Below are 25,514 nucleotides of genomic sequence, written 5' to 3' on the forward strand. Positions count from 1 at the left end.
GACCCACTTTTGAATGGTTTGTTGCTCTCTAAAATTGAAGCTGAAACAGCTGAATGCTGTAAACATGTCATCTCAGGAGAAGGTGTGGTCAAATGTGGACAAGTCTCTGGAGTGCATCATCCAGCGCGTCGACAAGCTGCTTCAGAAAGAGAGGAGACCCAGCGTCGGCAGTCGGGACAGTACCCAGAGTGACCAGCAGGGTGGCAGCAGTAAGAAAGGTAAGAGACTCTCACACAGTCTTTTAGCTGTAGTTTACTTCTGTGCTCTCTCATCAGCGCTCTTTAATTTATGCTTGCAGTGTTTTACTGTTTCCATGTCTTTTGGGTCAATTGAAATCACTCTGGGTAGTAAAAAGAGATGCACGTGTTGCTAACATGTTAATCTGGCTCATTAGTGGTAAACTGTTGGAGGAAAACGGTGTCAATATCATTCAAAAGCTGGTAAATGTCTTTACTGACATGCTTTTGGTATCATTAATAGGAATCTGCAAACTGGAGGACTAAAAAAGCACAGCAAAGTCAAAAGATTGCATTTTAGTGAGTTAGGGAGCCATAAGAGTGGGAGTTGGTATAAAAAGTCTAGAATAATATGGGATTACTTTAAAACCAGCTTGGATCTCTTGGTTATGTCCTTCGTGTTGTGAAACCAGACGGCACAGGTGAGGGATCAGAAACTGCACAGGACCACAGTTTACAGCAAAAACATCATTATATTTAGAAAAAGACTCTAAAGAACAGGCCAGAAGCTCATCAGCCCAGTGTTTACCTCGTTTATAGGAGCCATGAGGTCTGCAGTTATGAGTGACCAGATGTCCCAGTTGTGGGACTACACAGTGTTTTTTATATCCCTCGTCTCTCCCAGTCCCACAGAGTAAGACAGTATTCCTAAAGTCTGGCTTTTAACCCAGTGCAGGTTAAACCTCTCGCAAGTCACCAATAAGATGTCAGCAGCTCTGCAGATTTCAGAGAAAAATACCACAAAGAGACAGTAAATACTGAGAAATAGAGTTTTGCTGTTGCTTGTTTCCGACATAGACAGATATGGTGTGAAGTTATCACCACTTGGGATTAAAAGTCACTTTCACCCACCCGTTCTCTTTATGTATTTAAATTAAAACATTGAAATATTCTCATTGTTTTATACTAAAGTTCTAAACTTGTTTGCTGACCCTTGCTTTTCTTTTATGTGGGTGTGAAAAGGCGATGGTGGGAAGTGTTTAGCTTTCTGGATCAACCCAGAAAATACGTCAGAGGAATCTCCATCCTTACCACCATCATCATCATCGTCATCACTATTAGAACCGCCTCCACCATCATCATCATCATCATCTCCACCACCATCCTCTTCCTCTCAGCTTGCCCTCTCCTCTGCACGGCCTCCCAGTCCCGAACAGGAAACCTGTAGGTTTTGTTTTTTTCCGTTTTTTTCTCTTCTTCTTCTTCTTGAGTCATCCCTCTCACATCTATTTTCAGCTCAGGTCACTGCTTACTTTTAAGAAGTGGGAGGATTCATGAGCAGATTTTTCCTTCACCTCATCAGCCAACTTTATTCTTTGAGAAAATACTCTTAAATGACTCGTCTTCAAAAAGTGTTCAGTGTTTTATGTGTGGTCTGCGTGTCTTTATGTGCACAGTGTTGCAACAGTACTGTAGCAATGTAGCTGTTGTATCTGAGATTTTCTACATGTTGTAGCAGACCAGGGTCGAACATCTGTCCAAATTCCCCCCAAAACACGCTAGATTTTCATAAAATAAGACAGAAAAGAGTTCCTCCTCGTGAGCCGTTAGAGAATAAGGATGTTTGGACTCTGGTCTGCAGTGTTTCTTCTGTGTTGTCTCTGCTGCCCTCTATGGCGTACAGTGCTGCTAATCATGCATGTCGCACCTCCAACCCCTCTTCCAGATGGAAGCCCCAGTGCTGAGGAGGCGTATCCAGGTAAGAGCTGCCTCCCCATATGTGCTCCTCTCACTCTATTCACTTTTCCAGGACTCAGAATGATTTTGATAAGAAGTCCAGGCAGATATAGTTCAATGTCTGGACTGAGTAAATTCCAACAAACCCTAAAATAGTTACAAAAACTCGGTATTTAAAAAAAAAAAAAAGCTACAGTCTGGGTTTTTTTTGGGGGGGGGGGGGTTAGTGTAAGCGCAACTTTTTAACTAATGTCAGAAGTGTAATGACTGACTCATTTTTAATACCTAAATCTGCCCTCAGTGCACAAACCTAAATGAATCGGTACATATGAAAGCGCCCAAGTCACAAGCTGTGTTCAGGAATATGGATAAAACAAAAAGGTTCAAATTTGTGTCCAAAAAAACCCACAAATCAGTGTCACTGTTTTAAAATCTGCTGGGACTGCTCTAAAATTTCAGCTTTTTCTTTACATAAAGACTGGGGTCTGTAACACTATCTCAGCTCCTTTCCTATTTATTAAAGAACAAGCCTGACACCAGGCTTTTGAGTCAAACAGCTCTGTCAGATCTCTGTAAGTGTTTTTAGGTTCTTTCCAGCAGGATTTGTGGCTAGTCCTGGAGCTTCACCCTAAAAGATTTCAATGTGTGTGTGCTTCTCCTTTCCCTGTTGTCCTTCTTGTCTTTTTTTCTGTTTCTCTCAAATTTAACAAGAAGTGCACTCTGAAAAATACAGTCTTTGCTGCTTGGTGTGGAAACTTGGTTTGAAGGCATATTTGTGTTTGGTTTCTCATGGTTTATTTACACTTGTTGCAGGCGAGTGGAGCGAGGCGCTGTACCCTCTCCTCACCACGCTCACAGACTGCGTTGCCATGATGAGCGACAAAGCCAAGAAGTCTATGGTCTTCCTGCTCATGCAGGACACCGCCCCGACGATAGCCATGGACGTGTCATTGCAGTACCGCCGCGACATTGTCTTCTGCCAAACGGTCAGCACGCAAACATCATCCAAGTGACTCAGACGCACTCACCTACACATATTTCCATTAATGTATGTCTGAGCTGATGCGTTTATCCTGGAGTGACTCAGAGTGAAGGAAAAGGCCAAGAAAAGTGTAAATATCGTAAAAGCAAGGAGTTCAGAGCTCTATGACTTAGTGGCTTTACGGAATTCATATGACTATTAAATGTCTGAGTAAAGAGTAAAGGCAAAGGGAGCCCAGCAAGTAAGGATTTCACACTCCCACTCACCTGAGACTGCAGTTATAAAGAGGATATGATGCCAGATGTAGTCCTCACAGTGGATCCTTCCTTCGGTATTTTTAGAGGCTCTTTTTAGAGGCGATTGTAGTTTTTTGGCAAACCCTCTTGTCTGACTCACATCAGTTATATTTACCCAGCGGTGGATCCCTGCAGCTCTTAAATGAGCAGCTACAGGACTCAGACACTTCAAGTTAAACTCTAATCCAAGCATTAAGTAAAGAAGTAAGAATAGCATTTCGTAATAGTCAGCCATAATCAGAGCTGAAATACTTACAAGTAATCAGTCAAGCATTTTCAAAGCATAAAGCTAAATATTCCATAATATTCCAATCATCAAGTGTTTGAGTTTCAATGCTCCAAAGCAATGTTTAAAGACCGTGAGATCCTATTTTCTGACATCGTTAATGCTTTGATTACAGTTCTCAGAAATGACCCACATGTGTTGAGAATGGCCTTCCATCACTGGCACATCCATCGTTTTTCCTATGTTACAGTCACACTCTGGGAAAACAGTGGTTGGAGGCCACTGCATGATCGCAACCCCCACCGTGCACATTGAACTTGTGATCTTGTTTCCTCTGAAATTGTTGCTTCAAAGACAGGGACCAGGTCTGATAATACGGTGATTAACTGTCAGAGAAAATTTGAAATCTCTTGCTGTCTACATACACAGACATTCACATCAACTATTTACATTTGTAGATTTGACAGAGAAATTCAGAAATTCCTCCATAGGCACTCGGCAATTTTCACATAACCACGATACAACCAGTTTGCAACCACTTAAGTTCAGTCCTCTATTGTAAAAACACATGTCCCAGAATTGCTGCGCTCATCTGTGCAGACTGATTGCAATATGTTGACAATCTGTCTCTGTTTATAAATTAGACAACAGTTATTTGCAGATCTTTATCAGTCTGCCTCAGAGTGATTGCAGTCGGTCTGATTTGGACTGCAACTGTTTGGAGACAGGTTGCCTCCCAGCAGGCAGTCGGATTTATTATTTTCCTTTCCTAGTTGTAGAGATGGCTGTTGTTTTGTTTTTACTATAGTGTGCTGGGCCATTAATGGCTCGTCCAGTTCTCAGAGGGGCTGGAGCGTATCCCAGCTGTCATTGGCGCCATCACAGGCACCTTAGGCCAACGTAGAATCACTGGTCAGTCAAACATACTGGGGGCTATATTTACTCATCAAATGAAAATATCTTCCTGAGTTTGGGACTCTGCAGGCAGAATTTCAGAGTCTGTTTCAACCATGCATTAAAGAGCACACAACTGCAAACTCAGTAGTGATCCTCAGCCTTTCAGGGTTTGGTAGGTGTATAACATTTCTGATCGTCTTCAGTCAGATCAGTTTGAAGTGAGCTTCTGGCAGTGTGAACTGAAAATCAGTTACATAAAACTTGTCAGTGCAGTCCTGAAGCGTGCGCCGCAACATGCTGAGCTGCACGAAGATGCACAGAAACCAACCGCATGAGTCCGCTTACATAATGTGATAAGCAGCCAATCGGTGGTGTCTTGATGTGAAACCATATGTTGATTTGCATTAGAGAATATGATGCAGGTTTAAAAACCCACACTGCAGTCAGTGTCGGCTGTGTTAAAAGTGAAAGTGTGATCTGAATTGTAAATTAAATGTAAGATTTTTGTGGTAATTACAGCTTAAATCATGTGTCGTTTAATATTTCAGGGAATCTGCAGTGAAAGTACTTTCAGTTTTACTTTATTTAAACTGCACACATTCGCAGCAGCAGGCATCAGTGACAACAGACACAGGCGATTAATGCCGAGCTCAGACTGCAGGATGTCTTTGTGTGTAGTGATGGTCACTGTGTTAAACAGACAGCTATAGAGTCGTTTTGCTTCCTCATTGCTTTTTGGTCAGGTTTATGGTTGAAAAACACTGTGCTCATATTTGTTGACCTCCCAGACGTCAGATTTCAGATGGGACATCAAATGCAGCTCAGTCCCACTTTTGATTGTAAACCACAGGTTGCCTGGTGGGAGGCTGGGGTGGACCGGGGTTGCAAAGCAGCTTGCAGTTGCAGCAGTAGCTGTGGCTGATGATGGTGTCAGACCGCTGCTTTAAAAGTTTATAAAACTGAGCTTCGAAAACAACAAACTGACTCTTTCTTGTCTGACCTGCTGTTCGAGTTCATGTTTGTGTGTGTGTGTGTGTTATAGCTCACCGCTCTCATCTGCGGCTTCATTATCAAGCTGAGAAACTGTCTCCGTGATAACGGATTCCTGCGACAGCTCTACACCATCGGCCTGCTCGCTCAGTTCGAGTCCCTGCTCAGCACCTACGGTACAAACACACTTAGAGCTTCTTCTAATCGCACACAGCCAGCTGAGCCTCTGATTTTCAGTGTGTGTGTCTGCAGGAGAGGAGCTCTCCATGCTGGAGGACATGAGCATCGGCATAATGGATCTACGCAACGTCACCTTTAAGGTAGAAAGGAAAAGCAGCATGCTAACTGTCTTTCCAGGCTGTAGAGCCACTCTACAAGGATGATATTAGGAGGCCAGAGATTTGGGTGGAGCTGGCATGAAACGTGGAAACGTTCACATAGATTAGACCCACTCTGAGGACACAACTTGGAGTAGATGTACTGCAGAACTCAACTGAATGAGGATGTGTTTACTGACCTTTTTATTGTAGTTTTTCTGGCTTTGCATTAAAAAGGGCATGAAAAGTTTTGTGTAAATTGTAAATGTGCAGAGTGCAGCTATGAACTGCAAACATGTTCATTAAAACTGCACAAAAACAGTTTTTTATTTTGAAAGCTTTGGATTTTTTTTGTCCCTTCCTGTGGATTTTACAGCCCTCCTTAGTTTTGATCAAGCATTTGCCCTCATTGTCATTGTTTTTGTATTCTCTCTCTGTGGCATCCCTGCTGAGAGTTAATACAATGTAGGAAAAGTGATCAATTCATTTTCTTCAACGATTTAAGTTTGTATGCAGAAGAAGGTGGATGGAAGTCTAGATGCATGCATGTCGCAGCTCCATCCGTCATCAGTTGTGGTGGCATCGGGCTAAGCATTATATATTTGAGACATCCTGTTCCTCCAGTGAGCTTTTCCGGGTAATCCTGGGTTATCCCAAGCTGAAGCGCTTAAGGGCTAGACAATCGATACAATTTTTCCAGGGATCTCTCTGTCTAACTCAGCTCTCTGTTAATGGTACTCGTGGCCACTGGTCAGTCAAGAAGGAAGAGGAAACGATATCGTTGCAGGATGTGCTGGAGGAGGTGAATGTATGGTTATGGAGTCAGAAGGATTCAGGGTTACGACATATCTTTAATACAGAAGTACAAATCCCGCTCTGATTAAGCTTGCAATCAAAGTTGAGTCAGTTTAATACTGAAGCTGAGGTATGGTCTCTGCAGAGTCGAGGGCATGCTCAAAAACTCGCAGCCTCGCTGGACGGGCTCTGTTACTTTTAATTGAGTATTTATTTTGCTTTTCACGGGCACTTGGTTCACAATTTCCATCTAGGTATTAAAGCTGCGTATACATGTACCTTTGCTCCTTTAAGGTCACCCAGGCAACCAGCACCTCCGTCCCTGAGTTGCTGCCGATCATCACAGGGAACCGGGATGGCTTCAACGTCCGCATCCCGCTGCCGGGGCCCATGTTTGAAGCCCTGCCCCGAGAGATCCAGAGCGGCATGCTGCTGCGGGTGCAGCCAGTGCACTTCAACGTGGGCATCAACGAGCAGCAGACGTTGGCCGAGAAGTGAGTGAGCACGTCCGGGATTTACCACCACAGGTGTTTGAGATTGGAAAAAATATTGTTTTATGTGTTCTTCAGGTTTGGAGACACATCCCTGCAGGAGAACATAAACTCTGAGAGTCTCTCCAGACTGAACTCGTACTACGAGCAGTTCAAAGAAGTCCTGCCGGAGGACTGTGAGTACACAGTTTTCATGTTTTCCTTCTTTCTGACTTGCACCATAAGGCATTAGTGTCGCGACTCCTGCTTTAACCCTTCTTTTTTCTGTTCTTATCTACTTTAAGGCCTCCCGAGGTCTCGCTCTCAGACGTGCCTTCCTGAACTGCTCAGGTTTCTCCGGCAGAACGTCAGCGCCAGGAAAAACAAGAACGTAGACATCCTGTGGCAGGCTGCAGAGGTGACATTTGCGTTCTTTTACTCACAATGTCGGACTGCTTTGTTAGCAACTTTTAATTCTCCAGTAGGATTTCACTGCGTTATAAATTTTACAGCTGCTTTTCTCTAAAGATGTCAAAAAGAAAATCATCAGCAGTGACTGACCTCCCCTCCCTGCTTGTCTCTCCATCTCAGATCTGCCGGCGGCTGAACGGCGTTCGTTTCACCAGCTGCAAGAGCGCCAAAGACCGCACAGCCATGTCGGTCACGCTGGAGCAGTGCCTGATCCTGCAGCACGAGCACGGCATGGCGCCGCAGGTCTTCACGCAGGCCCTCGACTGCATGCGCAGGTAGGATGCCCTCACAGTGCCCGAATGGAAAAATGCACAGCTGCAAATCACACCTGGGCAAAAAACAAGACAACTTTTACTAAATAAATAACTTCTGTGCGGGGATGAAAAGATCAGGAGTTCATCAGTGTTCTACTTGGTAATCTGACTTTAACTGTTCTCCATGTAGTTTTAACCAATGGGAATACAGCAGGTGTTTAACTGGTGTGTTAGTGGTTACTTCTGTCCCACTTCAAATATGTGGATCCGCCCGCTGTGGGAAATAAGGGAGCAGTGTCTTACTTTTTCTTTTTTTAACTAGAAGATAATATATTTTATGGAGGCTTATTTTCACACTGAAAAAAATGTTTAAATATATTTTTGATAGTATTTTGTAATACAAGTCAAAATTTCTTGTTGGGAACTTGGTCATTTGAGAGGTATTCCAGGCATGTCCTATCAGGAGGAGGCCCCGAGGCACTTACAGGATTTGCTGGAGGGATTATGTCTCTCAGATGGCTTGGGAGCGACTCAGTTTCCCCTCCTGGATGAGGTGGATGACGTGGTCAGGGTGAGGAAAGTCCAGACGTCTCTGCTCAGACTGCTGCCTCCATGACCTCTGTCTTGAGTCTGTCATGCAGTAAGAAATGGCTGTGTGGAGCTCAGGCTTGTGAGAAAAAAATATTTTTAAATTTCACGAAAATTGCTTTTTCAGGGGCGATAACAAGCTTCCATAATATTTGGTTGAGTCCTGTCAGAACATCAGCACAAACACTGTCGACAGCTCCTTTTCAGACTAGTGGAGGTGAAGCCTGCACGTCAAAGCAGCCAGTTTCAGCCGCATGCAGTTGTTGGTTAAAGAGACTGAAACCAGGCTGTAAACATGTTTATTTCTGCTGTAATGATGGACATTTTAGCACGGCAGTCTATGGTGACTGACTCACTGTTGAAGTCAGCCTTGAGCAGACGTTTGAGGTACTTGGTCAGTTTGATTTTTCAGTCCTTGTTGGCACACGTCTGTAAGAGAAATGAGATATATGAGAGATAGGATATCATGTAGGATATCCTGTACATGGTATATATTACAAACAGGAACCATAGACAAGCACATTTCTGACTTTTCTCAAAATTCAAAATGGTTCTTGCTGGAGAAAATATTCATACCTCCACTTTAAAATGTGGAGACATGGCTGATGTTACGCAGCTCTAGAGAAATACATCCACAGCTTCTCAGATTCAGTGTTTTACTTTATTGAATCTCTAAAATCAGTTTTGCCCATGTGTGGTTTGAAAACTCATCACCTGCTTCCTCTGCAAAACAAGGCGAGCTGGAGGCTGTCTCGAAGGGGATGCTCGAATGAGTTAAGACTCAGTTGGTTACCTCACTTCACCGGCAGACTCCTCTCATAAAGGCTCAAAGTTTATCAGTAACTTTTGATGCTTTTTAAACCTAAGAAGGACGCTTACATGGAGAAGAGAGCTACCCAACTGCTACTCAGTCCTCTTAATGGTTACGTCGAGTGTTTGTTAGTCTGTGTTCTTGTCTTGTCTGTCTAAACATCAGTTTGAACATCCGTCTACTTGTCTCAACTGTCTTTCCTTTGCTTTATTTGTGTAACTAAAACACCTGCCACCGAGTTCCTTCACCCATCCTCATTTTATCGCTTCCAAAAACAATCTCTGCCTGTGTAAAAGAACTGGACTTCGTTTGCCTCTGTGTGTTTAAAAAAAAATAAATAAATAAATAAAAATGATCAGGGTTGAAGTCAGGAACACCAGATAAAGGTAGAGCTGGGGTGGAGGTGGGTTGCAAAGCGCCTTGCAGAAGAGCCTTAAAAAGAAGATTAGCCTGTAGAAACATTGGGCTTGACTTTGTGGCAAATGCTACTGTAAACTAACACTGACTCTATACTTTATAAAGACAAAACCTAGGCTTTTCTTTTTCTTCATTTGCTTAAGATTTTTGGGGGGATGAATTCACCCCACATTGTTACTATGGAAACAATCATTCTCTGTTCATGACAGCAAATTAGGGTCACTGAAGGTAAAAAACAACCAAAAAACAACTAAATAAATTAAAGAAAGTAGATAAATCAAAAAAGGGTCTGAGTGAGAAGAGTAAAAACTCAAACTTTTAGAGTTGAAAAACAGAGGCGTGGTTTTTCTCATACATTATTCACATTCTGTGGTAAATTTGATACTTTTTCCTCTTAAATTTGGCATTTTATTTATTTTCCACATTTATCCTGTATATGTTTGTAACTTTTCTTGGAAATCTGTCACTTTTCTCTCTAATTTCCCACTTATCTTGGTAAATTTACAACATTTATCACTTAAATTTATCCGTTAATGTAATTTTAATTTCTTGTAAAATAGCATGTTGTTTGCTACCCTTTCTCTTGTATTTATCTTTAACCTTAAAGTTTTTTTCCTCAAAATTCTAACCACTCTCACTCAGCCCCCTTTAAAAGAAATTCATATACAAAAAAAATCCAGGAAACACGAGGGATGCTGGGAATTTATATTCCTGAATGGAGCATTATTGATATTTATGTGATTTCCTGCTGGAGGACAGTCAGTGTTTCTCCTTTAAAAGCCTCTGAGTGTGTTTGTTACTTTCTCTGTTGACGGTTGTGTGACTTCCTGTTGTGAATATTTCTGTTGAAGATGGAAACACGCCTGTCTACAATAGAGTCCCGCAGATACTCGCATGATACAATGTCTCTTCACCTTTCTTCCTCTCCCCTTTTTCCTCTCCTCCTCCTCACCAGCCGACGCGCATGAAATCTGATCATTTTTAGAGTTTGTTTTATTTTGTTGGAGCTCAGAAGCATGCTAAACAATGCTTGGAGATATCGGCCATCTTCACTCCCTCTTTTATCCCCAGCTATCTGCACTAAGTGGTCTAAAGTGGATGAAGTAAATGATAAGACACCCTTATTGCATGTTACCTCTAATAGGACGCCATCTTTATCATTTATAGTCTGAAGTTCTTCCTTTAAGCTTTACTCCTTCAATAAAAGGGTGTTTTTTCCAGTCTTTTCCCTCCATCTGTCCCTCCTTCCTCCACCCATGTCTTAGAGTATATAAACATGGAGAGCCATTGCTGTGTTTTCTTACCTTCTTTCCCTTTCTTAATTTCTCTCTTTTCTCTCTCCTCCTCCTCTGTTTCCTCCTCCTCTTGTTTCCCGTTACATGATTGCTGTTTTGTTCCTACGATTGGCTCATTCTTGCGGGGTTGTTGTGTTGTTGATTTCTACTCCGCCCGCCCATTTGTCGTCGCCTTGATATTATTGCTTTTATTTTGGTGTAAAATGCCTCTGGTCATTGTGGATGTGGCTTCTTCACTGTCACTGTGATTTTTTTTTTTTCTTGTTTGGTTTTTTTTTTGGTCACGTGTTAATTTGCCGTCGCACTTGTGTGCACTCACACTCCATCTGTTTATTTTGGCCTCCTCCTTCACCTTTCCTCCTTCCTTCTTGCAATTTCCTCCTTATTTCTTCTCCTTCCTCCTCCATCCCTCTTCTTATCTTTATTTTCCCCTGTTTTCCTCCCTCCTTCCCCCTGCCTTGTTTGCTGCTTCACACAACCACCTCCTCCTTCTCTTCTTCTTCCTCTTCCCGTCCCCGTGGCTCGGCAGCATTGGCACGAGGGAGGGGGTGATCCAGAAGAACCTCAGCGGCTTGCTGCCGGTGCGTGACTTCCGGCTGGACCCCAGCCTCATGTACTCCCTGCCCCTGCTGGCCCTCAGCCCCAACCTCCTGGTGGTGTGGATCTTCCTCAGCATGGCCTACTTCCTGGCCAAACTGCGCTGCAGCTGAGCGAGCAGCTCTACGCTGGAAGTGACCAAATGTCAAACGTACTGCGAGGGTGGGCGGGGACTCTCCACGCTGACTCCCCAGGGTGTTTCTGAAACTGTGCCACTGACCTGTGAGAGGGGTGTAATCAGCTCACACACACTGTCCCACCATGACTAAGGGCTGTATGCGACTTACGTCCCGCTTATCAGAAGCCACGCTTTGGGCTTTTTCTTTCTTTTCTATTGTTTAAACATCTTTTTCTTTTTTCTATTAAAAACCTGTCATAGCTCAGGGGTGTCAAACTCATCTTATTCGTGGGCCACTAACCCAATCCTGTATGATCCTAACAGGACCAGAAGGCTAACCTCTTCCCACTCCCCTAAACCTCCAAATTGTTCTTAATATAATGAATTGATCTGATTTATAAATCTGATAAATGCTCTGCGATATCTTGAACTCCTGAGGCCCTGCGTCATCATACAGGGATATACGGTAACATATTTACTCTTCATTCTTCTTAATAAAGTGTTTATTTAAAAAAAACCCAAAAAAAACAATGATTACTTTATTCTGTTGGGTTGTCAAAGAAATAGTGGAGTTAAGATTAGGTTCAGCTAATCGTAAATCGCTAAGAGAAATTAAAAATGCATCCCTAACGAGCTCAGGTTTCCGGAGGTTAAGGACAGAATACAACGAGAAGACGTCCTCAGTCTTGCAGGTCTAGCGACCCCTGCCTGTCAACCACCAATAGTTATGGAAAAATGTGTATTGCCTGCCAGGCTGCTGGCTAAACTGGTGGCAAAGTGGGTGCTGCACTAACAAAAAAAACACCTTGTGATTGCAGTGGTTGTAGTAGTTTACATGTGAGATCGTGACTTCTCTGCAAACTTGCCAAGAGGTAGCAAAAAAGTCAGAAAACCAGAAACTGAGAAGGTCGCCTTCAAAGTAAAGGTTGGGCCTTTTGAAATGTTGTGATGACATTTTTTTTTGTCTCTATTTCAAGTTTTACACCTTTCAGTTTCACTGCTGCTTAGTAAGCAGTTGCAGACAAGTTGTCTCACATGCAAAATATGAGTGACTCCTGGCTATCCAGTAGCAGCTGCAACAGTGACGTTTGTAGCGCAGCACCGTGTACGATTTTGCAACCATTTGGCAACCTATTCAGTAACGCACATTTTTCCCTAGCAACCTGTGGTTACCAGGGATTCACCAACTGGTTTCTAGGCCTGTGTGCCTGAGGTCTTAGTGGGCTAGTTCTATCCCACGTGTTTGACACTCCTGATATATTCATTGTGTTGCCTACACTTGAGCGTGAGACCACATGCCATGTTCACACTAAGCCTGCTGAATGTGAAGTCTACATGATTCCATTCATGTGTTTTTTAGGATCATATCCGTCCACGTGTACACGCCGAAATTACCCAGATTATTTCCTTCTCTTCTCTTCTCTTCTTTTTTTTTTTTTTTTTTTTCGTCCAGGATTAAGATAGCAGACACTGCTGTTTTAAACTCACGATTCCCTTGTCACTACAGTCCTAAAAGCTGCCACGTGATTAATCCTTTTTTTGGGCTTTTATGTAAAATACTAAATTTTAACCATTACGAAGTCCTAAATCTCCAATTCTGTTTTCTTCACTGAGGTTTAACCAAACATGCATTTTTCTAAGACTTTACAGAAACTAATGCTGCGATTTTCAGAGTGTTTCTGAAAAAGCTCAGTTTTGTCCACGTGGACGGTATTTGCCAAAAAGAGGACTTTCAAAAAAAAAATTCAGCTGGCTCCGTGCGAACATATAACACAAAACCATTAAAAGACATTAAGATGTTACCTTTATTATCCAAATCCACTTCCAGTACTGCCTAATGAGAGTGTATTACTTCTTTCTTAGTGTATAGCGCCCTCTGATGGACATATTTTGCTCCTTTGTGATGGTCAGTGAGTACTCTGCCTTACCCTTCACTGGTGGAAGGTGAAAGTTTATTGTAAAGAGTGTATAATGTGTATAAGGATAAGCAGATGATATCTAAACTTTGCTTTCAGGAAAGACCCACAGTAGCAATCAGATGATTATTTTATTCATGATTTAAGCTCAGCGCAAACAGCTTATATCATCAATACATTTTCTGGAACATTTGGTTTATCATTGTCTTCCATGTGCTTTTGCACTTGCCCTACACGCTAATGTGGAGGTACCTAAAGCTTTTATCTCGTGCCAAAATGAAGCAAGTACGCGCTTGCTTAGATATATATTTTTAAGGCAGCATTTGCTTGATTTTGTTTCTTTTGGTCTTCCTGCTTCTATATAGACGGTGGAAGCATTTTCCTGCTTCTGCCTGAGCTTTTGCACTTTCCAGCAGATCCGGGTCTGTCTCTGTCTTTGTTTAGATCCAGCCTATTGAAATGTTTGTGTGAGGCAGTGTTAGTGTTAGGAATCACCTGATAGCCCTGTTTAATCAGAAAAAATGAACTGAACCCATTAACTGACCGTTTACTTGATGGATATTAAACACGTGTCTCTTGTGCTGCTGATATGAAAACTCTGCTTGCTCACATTCATTTAGCCTAAAGTTTAAATACCTCACAAACAAAAAGCCTCGTGAAATGTGTGACCCATTTTAAAAGAGGAGTTCACTGAGCAGCAGGAATACTGCTCCAAACTGTGTCGACTAAATGCATATTGGCACAAGTACAAGCAGACAAATAATTATTTCGAACTCCTAGCACACCCACAAACATAAAAATAAAATCATAAAAGCTGAAATATCGTTGCTAGTAGACGGAACAATCTGACAGTCTTATATGGAGTGTAGAGTGTGCCAAAATAAGTAAAGTCAATGTGAAAGCTGTTATTTGTGTTCAAACCAGCGTTAAAAAATAGATGTGGAAAGAAATATTTAGTTAACTGGAATAAAATGAACAACTAGACTTTTGAAAAAGAAAATGACTTAAAATGATGCAACCACATAGCTGCCTTAATATAAATAAAAATACACTGGAAATGTCTTTGTAGTTAATTTGGTCTTAATTTAAGTCTACATATGATAAATGTCTGCTGTAAAAGTTAGCAAAATAAAAATGACTACAACTAATGTAAACTAAAAACTTTGTGTTTCTCTTTAATTAATTCCTTATTCAAATTAAAGCTGCACTGCTTAGTAGATTGAATGTCAAAATGCTCATTTAGTGATTAAATAGGCTTCCCGTTGTTTTCATTAACTAATGAATTATTTATTCCATCTGTCATCAAACTAACGGTCACGGCACATTTTAAAATTTGTAATCTGGCCTACCCAGATATGAATCATATCTCAGGTCATTGCACATGAATGTAGGTATGTTCAGGCCTATACTTTAGTGGCACAATTTACTGTCTTTGAGTCCAGTGTTTTGTATTTGCAATGCACAACTTTACTGTTTCACTTTTCTCCTGCTGCTCTTTAGCTGTTTCCCCCATGAGCTGGTGAAGACCAAAAATGGAGCAAAAACTTTGATTTATCAGGTAGTCACAGTATTAGCTCCTCATGCTAGTAATATTTATTAAAAGAATCACATATTTAACTAAAAACAACCTTTTAAATTGTACCCTTTTGATCAGTTAAAATTCAAGTCAGACTACACAGCAATAATATGACCCACGATTAACCAGCATACTTTTAATTATCTTTTATTGTCTTGTCCTGTAGCCTGGATTTGCTCACTATCATTAAAGTGACCCTCTCAAGTTTAAAGTTTAGATATGAGTGGCTGTTTTTTTTCATTCTTTTATCTCTTCATAGCGTCAGGTTTTTCCAGTCTGAGTATTATTTATGGGTTCAGTTCATTTATAAGACGCCGTCACATCCTGGCTTTCACCTGCCCAGAGGCTGAGACTGGCCAGCGATGGCACTCTTCAGACACTTTAATTGGTCCCAGTGTGCCAAAATAGATGCAGTAAGTCAGCGATTCGACCCACATCTGCTCTGCAGCTTTCAGGACAATGCGGCCGAGATCAGCTCTGTCTCGCCGACTGACAGAGCTGATCTCTGCATACTTCAGGATGCAGCTTGTAACTGGAATGTATGATTGTAGGATATTCAGGGGAAATGTGTTTGCATTGCTGCAGCTTGTGAACCCTTTAGAGCATTTATCTGTACCAGCCGATATGTTTTCATAAGCTTTATAGTGACGGTAGAGTGTTTGATGAATAATGTGAGGTGTTAAGATGCAAAGAGTTTAGGCTATTAAAGATGGGATGTCTGCATTCATTGTGGCTTATGCATCCTAGAAACAACGGAACAATACACAATGCAGTGTGTGTCCCTCTTGTTTCAGGCATTCTTGTGTCAAATATAAAGATCCCAGTGTGATGATTTCTGTTAGCTGATTAACTGTTGTTTCTAGTCTTACCTTGCCAACAGTCCAGAACCCAAAGATAATTTGCTTACAAACATATTTTTAAAATAGATAGCAAATTTACCATTAAAAAGGCAAATATTTGGCATTCATGCTTAATAAATGGCTAAAATAATAAAAATACATGCTGACTAATTAATCCACTGGATCATCAGTTAATCAACTTCGTGATTTTATCTAACTTTATGCACTTTTCATAGAGCTTCCTATAAGAAAGTTGTTTTGATGTTTGATATGCCCACTGTTAATTATATAATTGTATTATTATGAAGAGTCTTATTTCCCAGTTACTAACTCCATGGCTTCCATGGTATTTTGGTTATATTGAGAATAAACGGGTAGTAAACGGGACCTACTTTGCTTTTTTCTTATTTAGTTTTAAATATATATAGCCCCTTTTCCATTAGTACCTACTCGTGTCGTCTCGCTACAATTTACTGGGTTTTACATTAGGTGGTAGTACCTGGTACCAGGTACCTACTCGCTCAGGATTCCAAGCGATCCTGGGCGATCTAAAAATGTGACATCAACAGACTGCATGCCACCGATTGGCTCGTCAGTGGCGTCAGTCATTAGAGCATCTCCCTCAGGAAAATCAAAACTGCCACTTTTAAAACCCGGCAACGAGGAAAATGGCTTCAAAAAGCAACGCTGTGGTCCCAGAGTCTGGAAAAAAGCCACAGACAAAGCAGGAGGTATATCATTGCCTCGATGTCCACCTTTGTGGTTCTTATCCTGTGAAGATTGCTATATAAATAAATAAAGTAGGTGGTACTCGATTGTAATGGGGAAAAAAATGATTTGAGGCAAGTCGTGCTGTGTTGAGCCGAGATGAACCGAATAGGTACTAATGGAAAAAGGGCTTATGTGACAGGAAATTCATATTAAATGGAATTCTTATTAAAAACTTTCACACAGGAGAGAACAGTTGCCTGGTAACCACAGTTCACTAGGGAAAAATTAGGGTTCCCCAACTAATTGCGAGTGCTTGTCGGCAGTGGAAATTGATTGCTAACCCTGTTCATGCAGTCATACTGATGGCCAGTTACCCCCTAATTGGAAGGGGAAAGGGTGTAATCTGTAACCAGTTGGTGATTGGTTGCTGGGGGTTGCTTCTTGTTGCTAGGTTGTAAAGTATATGGGGCTCTACCGAAAACCTCCTTGTCATTGCTTTGTATCTGAGCAGATTGCAACATTTCATGTTTCATTGAAACCAGAAACCAGAAAAATTTTCCTTCAAAGTAAAAGTTGTTGGTTTCAGTTTTAAAACTAAAGTTGCACTAGGGATAAGGTTACAGAGTGCAGCACAACCAAAATTATGACAACTGTGGGCATTGAACTTGCAGTGGCTAGTTGAAGACTGGGAAGCTACATCCAGATGAACAGAGTCAACTGTCTGGGCTTATCTTACCTGGATGACTGAATGTGGAAGGACAGACCAAAGCAATCGCAGAGAGGATTTTGTTGCAGCGCCCTCTCTGCAACCGACTTCACGCAATGATAGCCAGCAACCTCATCAAATATGTCAAGAAATAGATGATTTCCCCTTGAAACCTGTCAGGGGTTGCTGACCAGTCTCTAGGCCTGTGTGACTGTGGCCTTAAAGAGAAAATTAGGAACAGAAGATGAACTGAGGGTTGCATGAGGCACCTCTGTAAAATATTAAGTATATCTGAACTGTGAGCCATCCATAGCTACTGTAATACGGTGCCCCAATAAAATCATAGAGCTGGAAACAAGCATAGTAGGTCCTCTTTAACAATGTATGTGGAAAGTGTGTTAGAAACCAGAAGCACTTAGATTGTTTTACATATTGGAAATCTGTAATGTAAAAATCAATATCTTTGCTTGTAAAACTAACCATCAGCATCGGTCGCCTCCCTAGAGTTCAGAGGCTCTGCCTCATTAAGATCGACCCAGTATGGAAATGGATCAGACTGAAATAGCTTCCTCTGGGGAGCTTACCCGTGCTGATGACCTCTAAACAGTCACATACTACAGTAAAATGATCCTTCCTGTATGCTTTCTTTTGGATCCTGAAAATATTGAACATCTTTCAGACTGCTTTGAGAAATGTTTTGTGTCACAGGAAATGCAGTATATGTGCAGTAATTTCAGTAAAATATCAGTCTTGTGCTTTATATTAAAAGAATAGTATTAAATGTGGGGATTTACTTCCTGGAAGGTTAGTGAGATGATTGGTACCATTTTTAATAAAGCAGCTAGTTAGCTTAATTTAGCTAATCTTATAAAACTAAAAGTTGTTTTTATTCTTTAAATATTTAACAATCTTACATTGTTAATGTAATTACAGTTGGGATGCTGTGTAAAATGTGAATATAGACAAATTACAATGATTTGTAAATCTCACACTGATATTTTATTCACAGTACAACAGAGAAAACATACAAAGTTTAAACTGAGAAATGTTTGAGAAAAATATTCGCTTAAATTGAATTTGATGGCAGCAACATGACACAGTGCAGTGTTTACTCTGTGCAGCATCCCCTCTGCTTTAGCAGCCTATAAATATCTACGAACTGAGGAGACTAACTGTTAGACTTTTGGGAGAGTTCATATTTACTTCTGAGAAACAATGCCCGTCTATAATGGTACATTTTTGTCAGTTTAAACATATTTTTCATATGTAAAGAAAATGGGAGTTTATGAAATTCGTAAGTCATCGTATGTCTTTATTTACATTTTATGTTGTGTCCTAACTTTTTTGCTCATAAATGGAATGGCCTTAAGTCCTTAAAACTGCTGGTTGGTGGATTTTGTTTCTTTTGAACTCAGCCTGGCTAGCATTTTATTCCTTCTTACCCGTGTTGTCTGGTAGCTGTAAGCTAGCTTAATGTTTTCCAGTAAGACTAAAAATAAAGCTGAGTAAAAAGCCAGGCTTTGTGAAAAGCTACAAAAGGTATTTTGAAAATCCACCAGCACCCTTAAAGCTCTTTTTTTTAAAAATCTTTAATTAATATAAAAGATGTTTTTTTATAAACAATATAGCTAACTGAAGCTAACTAGCTGCTGGCGGTAGCTTAGCATGCTAATGTGAGTGTGGAGTCGACTTTTGTTTTAGCTCAAATCTAGTAACAATGCAACTACAAATTGTCTCAATTTAAGTGATTATACGCTGCTTTTGAGGTTTTTAGCATTAGTTTTAAGGTTATTGCTTTCTTATCATCTGTTAAACTACCTCTGTGAGCTTAGCATTTATTCAAAAATAAAATAATATCAAAACTTATCATCACTGAGCAGTAGGAATGTAAGTATTATTGGGAAACGGTAAAAAGTTGTGGAAGTTTGATCAAGACTAAATGCCAGTGAGGGATAATGGTTTCAGATACTTTGAACATTAAATCCCACTATACCTGCAGGTGTAATTACCCTAAAGTGCTTCCTACAAAAATAAATCTGTTATATTATCCACCTGAAGAGAAAACATCAGTTTGCCTTTTCCTTTGCTTTATTTATTTATTTATGTATTTATTTATTTTTAGGAAATCAGATATATCAGAGAATATATTTGTACTGCTGTAGATAAACTGTATTTAAATGCCTGTATTGCCAAAATGCTTTATTTATCATATTGTTGTCTGCTATATGTATACATATATATAGTCTGAGGTTATTCCAAAGTAGAGTGTGTATATACTGATTATCATAATGCTTGTGCCATAACTGTCACGCTGTCATTACTCTTGGTCACAGCTGAACATGACTGTTGTTGAGTTCCCTGTGATATGCATATTTATATGTATTTTGTTGTGTTGTGACTGTTAGCTGTGGATTTGATTGCTTCTCTGTTTGCAGGTGTTTTCAAACCTCGTTTTGAAGGACTTGCACGGGTTTTGTGGCTCTCTTGTTGTTTAAGTTAGCAAACAGCAGAAAATCATGGTTCCAGAGTTTCTGTTCTTCTTCACCTCCAAAGGCTTTTAATCTCGCAGAGTATCGCAAACCCCAGAAAACCTCCCCTTTTCCTGCTCAAATAAATGCTTCCTGCATCCACCTGCAGAATGTAAACCGTGTGATATTTAATAGTCTTTAAAGTTGTGCACTCTCATCTTATTCTCACCTGCTTTAACGGTGTCAGGTTCTACCTGGTTATCCTTGAATAGCTGTGCTCTGAATAAACAGACAAATGAGATTATCCAGCTGGTAGCAGACAATTTGGAGGTCGTTTATCTATTTATTCATGTGTTTGTCAGTCCATGTGTCATAATGTGTATTTGTTGTGTCTATGAATGGATTTTTTTTTTTTTTTTTTTTTTAAATTCGGCAGTAGTTATGCTGTTTATCAGTTTAAGAAACATGTTTTGAGCTGCTGCCTTAGTTGTGACTGGCAGTGAGAGTACACTGGCTTGTGACCCCCCTGAGGATGAGTGTCTCTCCTCCTGGTCTCAAATCAGAGATCTTTAAGGCACGGGGGAACTCTAGGCCTCAACGGCCAGTGTCCTTGATCCAACACAGCTGATTCAAATGGCTAAATGACCTCAACATGTCTTGATGTTCTCTAGATGAACTAATCATTTGATTCAGATGTGTTGACCTAGGGTGATATCTAAAACCAGCAAGACACCGGCCCTTGAGGCCTGGAGTTCCCCCATGCCTGCTTTAAAGTATGACTGCTTCGCCTTAGGCTTTGAGCCTTTCTAGAGTCAATTTGAAAGCGTGTAAACTTACTGACCTCTGCTGGTCATAAGCAGGAATTGCTATTGTGAAACAATCCATAGGCTTTTTTTATTTATTTTTTTAAATAATAAAACAATACATTTTTTAAACCCTTGAACCCTAATGTGCTGTTTTGTCACTAACATTGGGTCTATTTTACTTGATATACTGTTAAAACATACTTAACATCAACAGTACTCTTCTTTCTCTACGTAACCTCTGTGCAAAGTCTCAAAACAAAATAAAGGCATCATGGCGGGACCCTCCAGGCTCTAATGCAACGCAATGAAAATCACGTAGCTAATATCGCGTTGGTGAAAATTACCCAACGTTAGTGTTCTCGGTTTGAGACAGATGCTTTTTTTTTTTTTTAATTAAAGTTTCAGTCTTATTTTCTGTCATTTGTACTAACATTACGTTTAGTGATCTGACTGCCTGTCTGCATGGTAGATTAGATTGATATGAAGATTAGATATAAAACATGAAGAACGTGTTTTCATCCATTGGCTCCAACCTGCATTCTTTCTACTCCTGTGCCTATAGAAATCAGTCATTCTACAGACGTCTGGGACAAAAATGTCCCTGCTTCTCATTCGATCTCCTGCTTCATAATCACAAAATTATCAGGAATGAGTTCACTGGTCTGTAGTTTTGAGTCTTACTGAATATAATGTGATTTTAAATTTTTTTTTTTAAATTTTGGTTCCATTTGAAGTGAAACCGACCACACAGTGAGCACTTCTCAGTCATGTTCAACCCTTACTGGACAGCTCTGGTTTTTTTAAAAAAAAAAAAAAAAAAGGCTGAGGAGTCACAGCATCACAATGACTAAAGTTAACTTTAATTTTCTACCAGGAAAGTTAAAGTTTACTTTTTATTATTACCAGGATGTGATAATAGAGAATAGGAGAAATAATAGAATATATTTTTATAATATTTTATCTTTTTTTAAATATTTAAATCCATTTCCTTTTGAAAATAGTGTTAGTTTTACAAGTACACAAAATTGAGTTTTATCCCTGATTTTCAATCCATCAACAAGCGTTTCCTTTTGACTTCATATGAAGAGACGTGTGTCCTCTAACAGAACTCTTAGTCCTTTGCACTCATGGTTGAATGATCATTTTCATCTTTTCTTGTCATCATGTGCACAAGTCATCATCTCTGCTTTTTTTTTTCCTTTTGCTCTCATTCTGCCTGTGAACGCCCTCTCTCCCCTCTGTCTCCTCCTCCTCCTGTCTCCTCAGCGAGGGCTGTAGGCGGGAAAACACCGTGAAGAACGTCGGATGCCGGAAGTACGCGTTTAACTCGCTGCAGCTCAAGGCCTTCCCCAGACAATACCGACCGCCCGACGGCACCTTTGGCAAAGTGGAGACCTGACCGGAGGAGATCAGAGGACCACTATGCGATCAGACTGAGTACAGTGAAGATACTGTGATGACAGACTGTTTAATTTCACCATCATGTGGCCTGGTTCCTGCTGTAGAGGTTTTAGATTAGATTATCGTGCAGGTAGACTGAGTGACTGAATGTCACACTAACAAACAGTAGCTCCGTCCTGAAAAATAAAGACGAAAAACCTCGGTTTTTCGACCACCTTAGTGGTATGACTGTTTTTAGGTACTGTACACATTGCTTATGTCTCATTCTGCAAACCACGCTGGAGGAATGTTTTTATTTTTTATTATAGAAAAGCACTGCCTCACTTCCACTTCCAGTACTGATGTAATCGATATGAAGGATGCATAATTTCTGTTCTACAATAAAGATGAAGAATATCAGAAAATCTGCAACTGTGTTTGACTTCTGTCCAAATGAATACAAGTGCAAACAAATACAAATACAATCAGACTTAATTTTAATAAATCTATATTTGCACTTGTTAATTTCCCAATGCACTGAATATTTGGGGGGGGGGGGAGACAAAGTAACACCCCCTTGATTAATAATGACTTAACTGTGATTAATCACATTTTGGAAAGCTTTTAGTTCAGTTTCATGAGCCATACTCAGGCCTGATTACTGCCAGACCTGCTGAATCAATAAATCAGTTAAACAGAACTTGTCTGACAAAGTGAAACAGGCTAAAACAGGAGTCTCCAACTTCAGGCCTCGAGGGCCGGTGTGCTGCAGGTCTTAGATCTCACCCTGGGTCTACACACCTGAATCAAATGATTAGTTCATTACCAGGCCTCTGGAGAACTTCAAGACATGTTGAGGAGGTCATTTAGCCATTTGAATCAGCTGTGTTGGATCAAGGACACATCTAAAAACTGCAGGACACCGACCCTTGAAGCCTGGAGTTGGAGACCCCTGGGCTGAAAGATCTCAAACACCAACGCATCAGGCCACGATGTAAAGAAACGGCTGAGAAATAAAGTCAGTGACATCTATCAGTTTGGGAAAGGTTACAAATCCATTTCTGACTCCAGTGAACCACAGTGAGAGACATACACACATAAAGAAAACTTGGGACAGTCCTGAAGCTTCCCAGGAGTGACCAGCCCACCAAAATTACTCCAAGGGCACATCGACGACTCATCCAGGAGGTCACAAAAGAACCCAGAACAACATCTAAAGAACTGCAGGCCTAGTCTCAGCTAAGGTCCGAGTTCATGATTCAACAGTGAGACAGAGACTGGGCAAAAATGGCCTCCATGCCAGAGTTCAAGGAGAAAACCACTGCTGACCAAAAAGCTCACAAAAGCTCATCTCAGTCTCACATTTACTAAAAACATCTAGATGATCCCCAAGAAAATATTCTGTGGACTGACGAGACATAAGCTGAACTTTGTGGAAGGTTTGAGTCCCGTTACGTCTAACATAAAACTAACAGCATTTCATAAAAAGATCATCACACTGTAGACTGTAGAAATTTGCCATTTCTTCTTTCTAAATTTGATGGATTTGTTTTTCTTTTAAATGTGTGAGATTTCCTTAAAATATTTGCCATTGTTTTCTGTTAAACTGTGCCATGAATGACAACATAAACCAAATAAGTTGATCTATTCAAATGAAATTCAGCTTGTGGTTGGCCAAAGATTTATCTCTCTGTAGTTCTGCATTTATAAACATAAGACTTTTTTGAAATTGCCACATGGGGGTTAAAAGATGGCGTCTTTGTAGCACAGGGGGTGTTAACATCTTAGACTTGTCTCTGTAATGCTCTAAAAGTTAAAACTAGAATTTTAAAATGGAACCTAAATCTGATTGGTAGCCAGTGCAGCGACTTTAAAACAGGGGTCATATGAGCACCCTTGTTCGAGCGGGTCAGTAGCCTCGCTGCAGAGTTTTGAACAACCTGTAGGCGGGCTAGCCCTTTCATGTTTAGACAAGTAAACAGGCTGTTACAGTAGTCGAGTCTTGTAGAGATAAAAGCATGTATTATCATCTCGAGTTGACACGATGGATCTAAGTTTAGAAATGTTCCTCAAGTGAAAAAAGCAGGTTCTTACTATCTGATTTAAATGTCCCTCCAAAGAAAAAGCTTCATCAAAAATAACACCCAGGTTTCTAAGGTTATGTTTCTGTGAGGAACCTAAATCACCCAGTCGCCGTTTAATATCGGGTATTGCACTGCCTGGTGCAATAATCAAAGTCTCTGTTTTGGCCGGGTTTAGCTGTAAGCAATTATTGTTCAACCATTTTTTAATGTTGGTTAAACAGTCAATCAGACCAGCTGTCTTTCCAAGCGGTAGGGTCTGAATTGCTCTTAAAAGATGGTTTTCAGAGAGAGGGGAATCAATTTCATCTCTCAGGGCTCCATCTAGTTGGGGAATAGATAATTGGTCGAAATTGCAGAAGTTGCTTTGAGAAGGTTTAATTTACTAGAATACAAGTTTTTGTAAAATTTGGATTGGTGCTTACTTTACCGGATATCATTTTCACTTTTTGGATTGCTCGTTTTGCTTGTTCTCCTCTAAGTTGATTTGCCAACAGTTTTTCTGGTTTATCTCCAAATTCAAAATGTTTCTGTTTGAGCTTCAAAAGAAGATTGCTAATGCATTTATTTGAAATTGTATTGTATTCATACCTCAATTTCAAAATTTCATTTACGTCAGTTTGCGACAAGGATGATCTATATACTTCTTCTAGTTCGGGGAGCTTTTTTCCTATTTCTTTGAGCCTTTTCTCCAATGTTTTTTTCTTGGAAGATTCGAAGGAAATAATGTGACCTCTCATCACGACCTTATATGTGTTTGTAAACTGCACATCTATAACTGCAGGATCTGGGCTAAAGATCAACAGAGTAGTGAGTCCCATCAAATCACAGTGCTCTTATGCTCATGCTGTGCCAGGTCAGGATGTTCAGGAAGACGGCGTGGAGGAACACACCCAGTGAAGTCATGACTCTCCACCAGGTACACGCCCTTAACACCAGCATGTTACTGCTGAGGTCCTACCGTCCGACTGGATTTCTGCTCAGAGACGAGGGGGAGCGTGCTGGTAGCGCTCCAGAAATGACTCACATCCTTCCTGCTAACGTGCTGCTCTTTGTCACGATGCTCAGGTTTTCCTGGGTGACCCACATACCTGTTCCTGACCTGTGTTCACCAAGGAGCTGGAGCCCTGCAAGCACATCTGTTGATATCACTGACAAAAAGGAAGGAATAGCCATTGATGAGCGTTTTAATATATTTTTTAAATACATGTATCTGTGTGAAGGCAAACACTGACTGTAACAGTTGAATGCATTGATTTGTCCATAGTACATAGTGTTTATTTTTCTCTTTACCCATTTTTAGGAGAACTATTTAACAATCCTCTCCAAAAACTCCTTTATGCCTCTAAAGAGTCAGCAGTTATGTTATGGCATCCTTTCTAAAAATTCTAATCGGTAGCTTTACCAACAGGAATAGTGATGAGAGGCTGCAAACAGGAAACTCCAGGATGGAAAGGGTTAAATGAGCATGACTACCTCTTAAATCAACCTTTTTAACCTTTATCATTTCATGGTTTTACTGCAGAAATTCAGACTACCCAGAGAACATGAATGTGAGTTACTTTCAGACTTTTGGTTGGCCAAAGATTGTAAA

The 25,514-nt window shown here is 40.5% G+C and overlaps 1 protein-coding gene and 1 long non-coding RNA gene across 6 annotated transcripts in view; both read left to right on the plus strand.

The window, feature by feature from the left end:
• LOC116327533 (inositol polyphosphate-4-phosphatase type I A-like) overlaps positions 1-22,260 on the plus strand; it is a 71,430-nt gene extending 49,170 nt beyond the window's left edge. Inside the window, exons 15-25 of one of the 5 annotated variants that reach the window (XM_039606713.1) lie at positions 77-218; positions 1,200-1,400; positions 1,861-1,935; positions 2,727-2,899; positions 5,357-5,480; positions 5,557-5,624; positions 6,711-6,910; positions 6,986-7,083; positions 7,192-7,304; positions 7,478-7,632; positions 21,726-22,260. In XM_039606713.1, the coding sequence (XP_039462647.1) occupies positions 77-218; positions 1,200-1,400; positions 1,861-1,935; positions 2,727-2,899; positions 5,357-5,480; positions 5,557-5,624; positions 6,711-6,910; positions 6,986-7,083; positions 7,192-7,304; positions 7,478-7,632; positions 21,726-21,858 (1,482 nt within the window). In that variant the 3' untranslated portion in view covers positions 21,859-22,260. Of the gene's footprint in view, positions 1-76; positions 219-1,199; positions 1,401-1,860; positions 1,936-2,726; positions 2,900-5,356; positions 5,481-5,556; positions 5,625-6,710; positions 6,911-6,985; positions 7,084-7,191; positions 7,305-7,477; positions 7,633-11,251; positions 11,655-21,725 lie in introns of those variants that run through there. The other 4 variants (XM_031749162.2, XM_039606714.1, XM_039606716.1 and 1 more) reach the window with 4 other exon arrangements.
• On the plus strand, positions 14,428-21,279 carry LOC120436204. Its single transcript, XR_005610234.1, has 2 exons — positions 14,428-18,479; positions 19,621-21,279. It is a non-coding gene; the product is annotated as an uncharacterized LOC120436204 (long non-coding RNA).
• Positions 22,261-25,514: the final 3,254 nt, after the last annotated feature.

Source organism: Oreochromis aureus, linkage group 23 (genome assembly GCF_013358895.1).
Source record: "Oreochromis aureus strain Israel breed Guangdong linkage group 23, ZZ_aureus, whole genome shotgun sequence".
NCBI classification, from domain to species: domain Eukaryota; kingdom Metazoa; phylum Chordata; class Actinopteri; order Cichliformes; family Cichlidae; genus Oreochromis; species Oreochromis aureus.